Here is a 12,029-nt window from a genome sequence, read left to right as displayed (position 1 = left end):
TTATACAACGTCTATGTTTACATCTCCAAATATACATCTTGTATCGGCGATGCTCTTACATCTGTAATGAAGGCGATCCAAAAAATAAAGACCCTGATAAATGTCATACGTGTGGCACGAACACATGACAACTTCAAACGTTTTTTAGACAAGTTTAATGACGTGAGGATGCCAACTTTAGTTGTCAAGCATGACAAAAAATAAATAAATTCAGATGAAAAGTTTCAGTTTTAATTTATTTTCTTTCTATTTGAATGGCAATTTTAGTTGTAAAAAAGTTAGGTTCGTGAAAAAGAAAGTAATCAAATTACAAGACGGGAGCAAAACGTGTGCCCGGAATGCAGGCCGTGTCCAACCGACGCGCCCTGGACGGTTCTCCGACGGCAGCTGGAGCCGAGGGAGGTTCGCATCAAATGCGGTGGCTCCCACGACCACGAATACCCCGTGTGTCCCTGTGCCGTGTTGTCTGATCGAAGCCCCGCCTCTCTGCTCTGCTCTGTCTCCTCTGCTCAGCTCTCCCCCTTTCCCCAGATCCGACGCGAATGGCCTCCTACGACGGCGAGGACGACTCCGGCCGGCGCCGCCCGCCGCCGCAGCAGCACCGCCCGTCCGGCGGGGGCAGCGGCGACCTCGCCGCCAGCGCCAAGCTGGTGGCGGAGGCGGCCAAGGCGGCGCTCCAGGACCACAACCTGGGGAAGGTCGACAAGGGCCGCACCGCTGAGGCCGCCGCCGACCTGCTCCACGCGGCCTCCCTCTACGGCAAGCTCGAGGGCAAGCCCGTCGGCGGCTACCTCAACAAGGCCGAGGACTACCTCCACAAGTTCGGTGCCAAGGAGGGGGGCAGCGGGGGCGGCAAGCATCAGCCGAGCGGCCACGGGGGTTCAGGCGGCAGGTACGAGGAGGAGGATGAGTACAGGAAGAAGCCTACTAGTGGTGGTGGGAGGTACGAACAGGATGATGATGAGTACAAGAAGCCCAGCGGTGGTGGGAGGTATGAAGAGGACGATGAGTACAGGAAGAAGCCTACTAGTGGTGGTGGTGGCTATGGAGGTGGAAGGTATGAGGAAGAAGATGAGTACAGGAAGAAGCCTAGCAGTGGTGGCTATGGTGGGGGGAGGTATGAGCAAGAAGATGACTACAAGAGGCCTCCTAGTGGTGGTGGTGGCAGTGGTGGCTATGGTGGGGGAAGGTATGAGGAAGATGATGGGTACAAGAAGAAGCCTAGTGCAGGTGGATATGGAGGTGGAGGGAGATACGAAGATGAGTACAAGAAGAAGCCAACCGGTGGCCATGGTGGAGGGAGGTATGAGGAAGATGATGAGTACAAGAGGCCTAGTGCTGGAAGCCATGGAGGAAGATATGAAGAAGATGACTACAAGAAGAAGCCTAGTGGTGGAGGAAGGTATGAAGAAGATGACTACAAGAAGAAGCCTAGTGGTGGAAGCCATGGAGGGAAGGATGAGTCAGAAGGCGGCGGCATTGGAGACTACATTGAACTTGCACAGGGTTTCATGAAGAAGCAGGATGGCGAGGGTGGGCACAAGAAGACTAGTGGCCATGGAGGAGGAGGGTATGGAAAGGAGGAAAATGAAGAGGATAGCGGCAAGAAGAAACATGGTGGCCGCCCTGAGAGTGGAAAACATGAGTCGGAGGGCAGTGGCATGGCAGATTACCTGAAACTTGCTCAGGGTTTCATGAAGAAGGATGGTGAGGGGGGAAGCGGAGCTGGTATGGGGGACTACTTAAAGCTTGCAGAGGGGTTCATGAAGAAGCGTTGATTCATAACTGATCTTCACTACATTGTGATTGGTGAGGGGCTTTGTGTTTGGTTAGTCCCTTCTTGTTTAACATCTGTATGTTGTGGAATTTCTTATGATTTCCACCGACAAAGCTGTCTTGCCTGTGCTGTGTGCAATGTACTGAATGCCCAAGGTGCTACTTTTAATTTCAGGAGAATAAAAGATTGGATGAATAAACTTGTGTTATTCATGCTTTGTAAATAGTTCTGAATTGAAATAATTGTTGTAGTGTTATCATAATAAAAGTGTTGAATAGATCTTGGTGTTTTCTAATGGCTATTATTTGAATGTAGCTATGCTGGCGATATATCCTAGTATCTTATTATACTGAACTGAACCCTAATGCAATGTTGTGCGTATCTAAAACCCTTGGGCTAAATCTGAAACAAAAAAAGGCACATATGAAGATCATGATTAATATATGTTGTAGCACTATGTTTGCTGGATTCAGTTAAAGAGACACTCTGTTTCTTTCAGCAAGTGTTTTGACTTTGCCCTGTGAAATCATCTCTTAAGTGGGTTGGTTGAAAAACTGTTTTTATCTGCATCTTACTTTCCTGTTCAACCTATTGGCTCTGATTTTGTAGCTAAACTACTGAATTTTTTTCATGGTTGTTTTGAGGACACCTTTTCAACTGATGGTAGCTTTGGATATTTATGTCAAATGATGGTAGTTTCCGCCATCTGTGTACAGTTAAGTGGCAAACTAACGTTGTAAAGTAAACATCATCAACACCTGCTGAAGCACACCCTCAGCTGGTGTCATGTTATCAGCTTGAACTAACCCGCAAACATATACTCCCTCCGTCCCAAAATAAGTGTCACTGATTTAGTACAAAGTCGGCACTTACTTTTTTGGGACGGAGGGATTATGTTATACCAGTTATTGCACATTTCCCAGATACCATGGCGGGCAGGAAAAGCACCACACAAACATAACCTTTATGAGCGTGAGCTGTTCTTTCTTCCCCTATGGTCGAACATTTTGCAGTTCTTATCTTATCCTTCTCCGCGGCCCCTTCTTCATATCAGCAGGCAACCTTGTTTATGTCTTGCCTTGCATCTAGACTCCAAACTTGAAGTACTCCAGACCTACTTGATAATTTGCTAGAACTCAAGTAATTGAACACTCTGAACCATTCTTCAGCGGTCCAACCGAGGCAACAAGAGTATCCATCCTTGCGCTGCTATGTTGCCATCGCACAACGGTATCAACAAGCTTGACAAGGATAGGTCAGGTGAACATCTGACATCCTCCGTGCTTCTTTCCCTGGAGTCATCTTAAATCTCCATCAAAGGCCTCTGTGATGAACTATGCTGATGAGCGTGGAATACACTGTGTGCCTCAAATAGCCAAACAGCCGAAAAATCCTCCTAGCATGTACCAGTCAGCAACAGCAGAACATGTTGCTACTACAGTAAATATGAGTGGTGCCAGAAATCCTAAGGCATGTTTACATGGCTTTTGGTGATCGCCAAACTTTTGGCGATGTTGAAGATGAAACCGAGGGCTACATGGAGCCGTCAAAGATTTTTGTGAAGAAGCAGGATCAACATGCTGGCTTGGAGCGATTCAGAAGATGGTTTTTGTGTGGAAATTTCACGAACCTAGGCCAAGAGCTCATGAAGAGAAGGCCCAAATCCATATAACTTCATATTAAAGTTAGTACAAAGTTGCGACACTTATTTTGAGACGGAGGAAATATTGATTAAAACCAGCTCTTACAAGAACTTCCTTAGTAGAATTTTCGTTCACCACTGATAGTTCCTAGTTGAGATATGTTTAGCATGTGATTTTTCGACAGAAACTCGTAGCAAGCTATATGATTGAATGTGGAGCCTGTATACAGGGATCCGAAATTAAAAGCAACGTATTTCTGTAACTGACTTTTTTTCTGCCTGGGTCATGTTCCACGAAACCTGCCGCTTAATCATACAAAGAATTCCGTGATCCAATACATTGGCATTTTGGGATGATGCACCTGATTTTGTAGTCATTGTTTTCATTTTTCCTGTCTTCAGGTGAGCTGTGTGAGTTGAGTATCTTTTTTTTTTCATACTTATTTTTATAGGGATTTCTCAGTCATGTGTTTCCTGGCATCACGATACTATCATGATGTTTTTGCATATACTATGTCTTAATAGAACAAAATAGTTTTATGGTCTTCAACGTGCACATGGTTAGCTCAGTAGTTTATGGTGAACCAAGGGACCGGTGTTTTATGAGCAGAAAAATTCCAAATGTCTTGAAGCTTGCTGAAACAATTATTTCGGCAAAAGTGCAATGCACCTCAGCCAGCAGCCGGCACACGCAGCACCATAAAGCACTGAAACACAGGTCCCCGACAGATGAGCACCACAAAGCCAGAACACATGCTAAATGTTCACACTACTGGGACACCACCCATGCGAAATGATGAGAGAACATGCATGGGGGCCTTTCATCAGGAAGAACCAAATCCAATGTACAGACATGCCTAGCCTCAGCACACCAATTCAATCACCAGCACGCCCTCAGGAACCACACACCACATGGGACTCAAAAGAATGGCACGAATCATGGACACTATGGATAAGAAGACGGACCATCAGATCAAGGTTCAGAACTCCTCGACGGAGGCGGCTTCGCGGGGCACCTCATAGGCGTCTTTCTGCCTCAGCTTCTTCACGCCGGCGATGAAGCACACCTTGTCGGACCGGAAGCTCTCCAGGTTCACGGTGGTCACCTTCACCCACACCACCACCTTGGTCTTCATGCCCTCGATCGCCGAGAGCTTGCCCCGGGACAGGGTCGCCTTCACGCGGGTGGCGTACCGTATCATGGAGGAGTCCTTGAAGCTCACCTCGCAGGGCTTGGCCAGGTGCACCACCAGCCTCGAGCTCGTCTGGTCATACTCGTAGCAGATGATGTTCCGAGGGAAGAGGCCCGGTGGGAGGTTGTACTCGCGCAGCAGGTCAGAGAGGGACTTGTTTGGTTTGCCTGAAGAAGAAAGAAATAGGGTCAGTCACTTGTAGTCCATATATAGTAGACATTTATGTAGCAATTATTCAATTGTCACTAGCTAGAATTGCATAGACCTAATGGCAACATGTGAACCATGGCATGAGAATGCCACAAACATATTGACACGCAGAAGGGAATTCAGAAGCAGCAGCTTCGAGCGCTTTAGCAAAGTTCAAATATATGAAGATTGATGTATGTAAAGTGTAAATGCCCAATTATGTATACTACAAGACTGGAATTGCAGTGGAACGAAGTGTGAAAATGGGAAATTCATACGAAGGATTTTTTGATCAGAAGAAAGATGTCTCAGAGCAATGTATACTGTATACCTACTTAAACCAAAAAACAAACAAACTGGAAGGTACAATTGAAGATGGCCTGCAAGTGGCAAAAAACTTGCCAACGGATCTGTTTTGTGAGCATTCACATTTTATTTAACGAACTACTCCCTCCATTCAATATTATAATATGTTCTAACTCTTTTCTGAATCGGAAGTATGTAGACGCACTTTAGTACGTTTGTTCACTCATTTCAGGCCGTATGTAGTCCATATTGAAATATCCAAAACATCTTATAATAGTGAACGGCGGAAGTACTTCAGAACATTCACATTTTATTTAAGCAACTACTGTCTTTCCGCGCAATATTTTCACGTGAGCGGTCGGATTGCGGATCCGAGTATACCACTAGTTGTTCGCAGCTTCCTGTAAGAGTACAGATTAGGGGCTGCTTAGAAGAAAACATTGATTAGAATATGCATTACAGACTACCAAATCAGCTGGTTGGTGCTTGCTAACCCCATGACAAGCTGAAGACAGCCTTGCTAATACCGCCAAAGACCTCAACAGACCCAGTGAAAAGATTGCAAGTAAAACAAGATGTTAGGTGAGCAAGTCCCCCCTGCTCTGCACTATCCTCCTAGGAGCTTTTGCATAATGGCGTCAACAAACATTGGACCCATTTCAGTTTGGCCCCCATGTGCATCAGCGTCACTCATTGTATTCGTAGCACTTTGCAGATCGAAAAGAGTACTTGGATTAGGGCTACAGGGACGGAGCCAGATCCAAATCGTGAAGAAACGCTATGTGGATGGATACAGTCGTATTAAAGAAAGCACTCAATTGTTTTGCTTTGGTGTTACGCGTCAGCAAGAAAAACAGCGTTGCTAACAGCGACGGACGAGTGTACTGAAGATGTTGATAAGACGACATGACATGTAGCTTCAGACTAACTGCTATTTTCTGAGCCACAAAGCAACCACTGAGCAGAAATTGGAGAAATAGTGGAGCAGAGCGATCGATAGTACAGTACCTTTGAGCTTCTCGAAGACCCATTTCGCCTTCTCCTCCACGGTGCTTGAGATGCGCTGCAGATCAGAAATTGTTGGGTTATTCGTTGTGATTTGTGAATGATGAACTGAACCACTTGGATGTTGGAACTACTAGAGTGTAGTAATAATTAAACTTAGAATGCACAGAAATGTACTACTACTGAGTTGGTACAGCGAATGCAGAAGTGTGATCGAATCAAATAATGATTTTCATATGGCAGTCCACTCGGAAAAAGGTTGCATATGAAAGCAAGAACTTTCGCTGGTCTTGGTGGGAAAAGGAACGAATCTAACCCGGCTTAAAGGGGGGAAGAATATAGGAGAAAGATCTGCAAATAAATGCATTCAAGAACTCAAAATTTTCTTGGTCAGTAGCAGTAACATGTGAACCACGAAATGTTGTCAGGCAGATTATTTCTGAACTGCAACGGCCTCAGAAAAAGATGAGGACAAGAAAAACAGAACACCGAGCAATAGAAAAGAATCCGTCCATCCATCCACCCCCGTGATAACGGAAACCCGTAAAAATCTCCCGGAAACAAGCAAGCGAACCGGGAAATCAGGGACGGCATTCTACCCGGTCCAAGAGATTCACCAAGAACGAGAAGAGACTCACCATGACGAACAAGAACAAAGCCACGAAGGCGAGAAAGATGACGGGGAAGGGTGTGGAGGAGCACTGACCGAGATGTCGCCGCCGATGGCGGAGAGCTCCTGCTTGGCCTTGCGGGGGATGGTGAAGCTGCCGAGCTTGGTGAGGGCCTTCTCCATCCTTCCTCGGCGCCAGCGTCGGCGAGGGGCGTGTGGACGCGGGCGCGGACGGCGGCTGGCTGTGGCGCGTGCGTGGGGTGCCGCGGGATGGGCGACAGACAGTGGACGGAACCGGGTTCAGAGCTGCGGCACGCTCCACAGGAGAGGAGCGGAATAAATAAAGAGCGGCTTTGTTCGGGGTTCCGAACCGTGGCGCCGGATCCCCTGCGAGCGTGCGGTGCGGGCTGGCTGTTTGTTTGGTGGGAGAAAAGGAAAGGAGAGAGTAAAGTCTATTTTAAATCCTGAACTCATATGGCTTGTCTGTATTAAACCCCAAACTCCAAATCCCTGAAATCTACACCCCCAACTTTTTAATCCTGGTCGTTAGCCACCTTAATGCCGTTTGAGGGGAGGATTAGGTGACGTGGCAGAGTGGAGGCCGGGTTTACCTAACTCTCTGCCTGTCTCTCTGTTGTAAGCGCGCGCTGGCTGTGGGTGGGGAAACAGAGCTAGGGTTCGCCGCGAGGGCTGGGTGGGGAACAGAGCTAGGGTTCGTCGAGCGACGGAGACTGGGCGGCGATTGGCGGCGCCGGCAACCATGTCGTTCTCCTCCGGAGCTTCATCTTCTTTGCGCGGCGGCGGGCTTAGCAGGAGAGGCGGGCAGCAAGCTGCGAGGTCGCCGGTGCCATATCGGGAGCAACCGATGGACTACGAGCCAGCTAGGAATTGCAGCCTTTGCGGGAAGAAGGCGCCGCGGTGGATCTCGTGGAGTAGGGCGAACCCTGGTAGGAGGTACTATTCGTGTGTGGATGCTGAGGTATGCTGTCCAATTTCTTTGAAATTTGTTCAATTTCTGAATCTCTGTCCGCCTCTGTTTCTGAATCTCTGTCCAATTTCTCTGAAATGTGTTTGTGAAACAAATAGCATGGCTTCATCGATTGGCATGACGGCCCGACGACGCCATTTCTACGTGGATTGCTTGGAGATCTTCGGGATAAAGTATGGAGTGTTGGGGAACGTAGTAATTTCAAAAAAATTTCTACGCACACGCAAGATCATGGTGATGCATAGCAACGAGAGGGGAGAGTGTGATCTACGTACCCTTGTAGATCGACAACGGAAGCGTTAGCACAACGTGGTTGATGTAGTCGTACGTCTTCACGGTCCAACCGATCCAAGCACCGTTACTCCGGCACCTCCGAGTTCTTGGCACACGTTCAGCTTGATGACGCACCCCGGGCTCCGATCCAGCAAAGCTTCGGGGAGGAGTTCTATCAGCACGACGGCATGGTGACGATCTTGATGTTCAACCGTCGCAGGGCTTCGCCTAAGCACCGCTACAATATGACCGAGGTGGAATATGATGGAGGGGGGCACCGCACACGGCTAAGGAACGATCACGAAGATCAACTTGTGTGTCTAGAGGTGCCCCCTGCCCCCGTATATAAAGGAGCAAGGGGGAGGGGGCGGCCGGCCTAGGAGGGGCGGGCCAAGGGGAGTCCTACTCCCACCGGGAGTAGGACTCCTTCCTTCCTTCCTTGTTGGAGTAGGAGAAGGGGAAAGAGGGGGAGAGGAAGAAGGAAAAGGGGATGCGCCCCTTGTCCAATTCGGACCAGAGGGGGGGGCGCAGGCCTCCTTCCTTTTGGCCTCTCTCCTCTATTCCCGTATGGCCCAATAAGGCCCATATACTCCCCGGCGAATTCCCGTAACTCTCCGGTACTCCGAAAAATACCCGAATCACTCGGAACCTTTCCGATGTCCGAATATAGTCGTCCAATATATCGATCTTTACGTATCGACCATTTCGAGACTCCTCGTCATGTCCCCGATCTCATCCGGGACTCCGAACTCCTTCGGTACATCAAAACTCATAAACTCATAATATAACTGTCATCGAAACCTTAAGCGTGCGGACCCTAGGTTCGAGAACAATGTAGACATGACCGAGACATGTCTCCGGTCAATAACCAATAGCGGAACCTAGATGCTCATATTGGCTCCTACATATTCTACGAAGATCTTTATCGGTCAGACCGCATAACAACATACGTTGTTCCCTTTGTCATCGGTATGTTACTTGCCCGAGATTCGATCGTCGATATCTCAATACCTAGTTCAATCTCGTTAACGGCAAGTCTCTTTACTCGTTCCGTAATACATCATCTCACAACTAACTCATTAGTTGCAATGCTTGCAAGGCTTATGTGATGTGCATTACCGAGAGGGCCCAGAGATACCTCTCCGACAATCGGAGTGACAAATCCTAATCTCGAAATACGCCAACCCAACATGTACCTTTGGAGACACTTGTAGAGCACCTTTATAATCACCCAGTTACGTTGTGACGTTTGGTGGCACACAAAGTGTTCCTCTGGCAAACGGGAGTTGCATAATCTCATAGTCATAGGAACATGTATAAGTCATGAAGAAAGCAATAGCAACATACTAAACGATCGGGTGCTAAGCTAATGGAATGGGTCATGTCAATCAGATCATTCACCTAATGATGTGATCCCGTTAATCAAAAATAACAACTCTTTGTCCATGGTTAGGAAACATAACCATCTTTGATTAACGAGCTAGTCAAGTAGAGGCATACTAGTGACACTCTGTTTGTCTATGTATTCACACATGTATTATGTTTCCGGTTAATACAATTCTAGCATGAATAATAAACATTTATCATGATATAAGGAAATAAATAATAACTTTATTATTGCCTCTAGGGCATATTTCCTTCAGTCTCCCACTTGCACTAGAGTCAATAATCTAGTTCACATCACCATGTGATTTAACACTAATAGTTCACATCTTTATGTGATTAGTTCACATCTTCATGTGACCAACACCCAAAGGGTTTACTAGATTCAGTAATCTAGTTCACATTGCTATGCGATTAACACCCAAAGAGTACTAAGGTGTGATCATGTTTTGCTTGTGAGAGAAGTTTAGTCAACGGGTCTGCCACATTCAGATCTGTATGTACCTTGCAAATTTCTATGTCAACAATGCTTTGCACAGAGCTACTCTAGCTAATTGCTCCCACTTTCAATATGTATCCAGATTGAGACTTAGAGTCATCTGGATTAGTGTCAAAACTTGCATCGACGTAACCCTTTACGACGAACCTTTTTGTCACCTCCATAATCGAGAAACATATCCTTATTCCACTAAGGATAATTTTGACCGATGTCCAGTGATCTACTCCTAGATCACTATTGTACTACCTTGCAGATGTGCTTCCCTCTGGATTAATGCTTCTGGAAGGTCTGAACCTTGATGGTGCAGTTTGAGAGCTTGATGTACCAGCTTGAGAGCTAGCTGCAGCTGTAGTTCTTGCAGCTTGGGTAGTAGATGGAGTTGTAGTTCTTGGAACTTGAGAGCTTGCTGGAGGTGTAGATCTTGATGCATCAGTCTGTGCTTGCTGCAAACAAAATATACCAATGAACAGATCAAAACTAGTTATGGTTTTGCATAGTTCAGAACAAAGAAAACACAGATAAATATGATTATGTTTTTGCATAGTTGAAGGAAAAACAATATAATTAGTACCTCTGCTGCCCTCTAATTTCTCCCTCTCTTTCCAAGATATGATTTAGTTTTCTGGGTTCTGTCTGCATTACTTTTACAACCACTTTTGTTGTGTCCCTTAAGCCCACAAGATCCACAAGTGATCTGTATGCCATGCTTGCTCATTTTTTTCCTTTGGGTGCTTCACCCTCTTCTCTCCTCCTGTCATTGTTTTTTTCTTGCTCCTGGCATGACAATGTATCCAGGTGCCACTGGCCTAGGGTTTTGAGAGACATGCCAGCTTTCTTCTCCTAAAATAGGTTGCAGACAATGCTCATATATTTTGTTGAATGTTTCAACCCAGTAGCACTTGTCAATGTAGTCTTCTATCTTTCTACCACACTTGTAGATAGCTGCAATGGCATGGCAACAAGGGAGGCCTGCCAGCTGAAAGTATCCACATGTACAAATCCTTCTTTCAACATGTACTATGTACTTTTTTTCCTGCCTTTCATGTGCCTGACCTCAAATCCCTCCTTGCCATTCTAGAGCACCTCAATGTACTGTGTCATTTTAATACTGACTTGTAGTTTCTTCAAAATACTTGGACAAATTTTTCCCTTCCACTTTACCCCTTTGGCTCTCTGCTCTTGCACTCTAACAAGCATCTTTTTCCTTATCATTTCTTCTTGTGTAATAATTGGATAGAACCTAGATTCTATGATGGCATTGTTAAATGACTCACAAAGATTATTGTCAACTGATTCACAGTTTGCTCCAGGTGGGAAAAAAGCCCTAGCCCAATGCTTTGGCTCTGTCCTCATGATATCCTTTGCACCTTTAGGAGTTAGTTGAGCAAGCTTGGCCTTATTGTAATTAAAATCCTCTCTGTTACCAGCCTTAGCAACTGCCCAGAATCTCTTTTGGTATTCATGGTCCTTGTGTTTCTTCCTCTAGTTGGCATATATGTGCCTTGCACACATCCTGTGCTCAGCCTTAGGCAAATAGTCCCTCATGCTATTGATCAAGCCCTAAAAAGAGTGAAAAGCTACATAAGTTTGTATGTACTAGTAACTAAGTTTGCATTAGTAAACAAAAGTAAGTAAGGTTGCATTAGTAAAGAAAACTAAGTAAACAAAAGTAAGTAAGGTTGCAGTACTAAAAAAGTAAGTAAGTAACCTACCTATGTTACCCTATCCTAGAGTGCCCTATGTCTCGCTTCGACGATGTGACTACACCAATTTCACCTACCCTATCATAGAGTGTCTTTTGTCTCGCTTCGACGATGTGACTACACCAATTTCACCTACCCTATCATAGAGTGCCTTTAGTCTCGCTTCGATGATGTGACTACACCAATTTCACCTACCCTATCATAGAGTGCCTTTTGTCTCGCTTCGATGATGTGACTACACCAATTCCACCTACCCTATCATAGAGTGCCTTTTGTCTCGCTTCGATGATGTGACTACACCAATTCCACCTACCCTATCATAGAGTGCATTTTGTCTCGCTTCGATGATGTGACTACACCTTTTTCACCTACCCTATCATAGAGTGCCTTTTGTCTTACACCACTAATAAAATGCATGCAGTAAATTAAATGTACCTTTTGTTGGTCAGAAATGAAGACCC

At 46.0% G+C, this 12,029-nt stretch overlaps 2 protein-coding genes across 2 annotated transcripts; one reads left to right on the top strand and one right to left on the bottom strand.

Moving 5' to 3' along the window:
• Positions 1-434: 434 nt before the first annotated feature.
• LOC119284879 (uncharacterized protein At5g39570-like) lies at positions 435-2,056 on the top strand. The gene has a single exon (XM_037564046.1). The coding sequence runs from the start codon at positions 543-545 to the stop codon at positions 1,776-1,778; it is 1,236 nt and encodes a 411-aa protein (XP_037419943.1). The 5' UTR covers positions 435-542; the 3' UTR covers positions 1,779-2,056.
• A 1,989-nt stretch (positions 2,057-4,045) lies between these two features.
• Positions 4,046-7,055, bottom strand: LOC119284877 (uncharacterized protein At5g01610-like). The gene is made up of 3 exons (XM_037564045.1): positions 6,819-7,055; positions 6,116-6,170; positions 4,046-4,779 (listed from the first exon to the last, which is right to left on the bottom strand). Exons 1-3 carry the CDS (start codon positions 6,903-6,905, stop codon positions 4,400-4,402), a joined length of 522 nt encoding a protein of 173 aa, XP_037419942.1. The 5' UTR covers positions 6,906-7,055; the 3' UTR covers positions 4,046-4,399.
• Between the last annotated feature and the right edge of the window lie 4,974 nt (positions 7,056-12,029).

This window comes from Triticum dicoccoides, chromosome 4A (assembly GCF_002162155.2).
Source record: "Triticum dicoccoides isolate Atlit2015 ecotype Zavitan chromosome 4A, WEW_v2.0, whole genome shotgun sequence".
NCBI classification, from domain to species: Eukaryota; Viridiplantae; Streptophyta; class Magnoliopsida; order Poales; family Poaceae; genus Triticum; species Triticum dicoccoides.
This window is presented reverse-complemented; position numbering and strand designations above follow the sequence as displayed.

Bases quoted from the DNA above. Each gene is read 5' to 3' on its own strand.
- LOC119284879 (XM_037564046.1), top strand. From the start codon at position 543: ATGGCCTCCTACGACGGCGAGGACGACTCCGGCCGGCGCCGCCCGCCG.
- LOC119284877 (XM_037564045.1), bottom strand. From the start codon at position 6,905: ATGGAGAAGGCCCTCACCAAGCTCGGCAGCTTCACCATCCCCCGCAAG. The intron at 6,171-6,818 runs GTCAGTGCTCCT...TCTGATCTGCAG, and splicing joins CCATCGGCGGCGACATCTCG to CGCATCTCAAGCACCGTGGA. The intron at 4,780-6,115 runs GTACTGTACTAT...TTTCTTCTTCAG, and splicing joins GGTCTTCGAGAAGCTCAAAG to GCAAACCAAACAAGTCCCTC.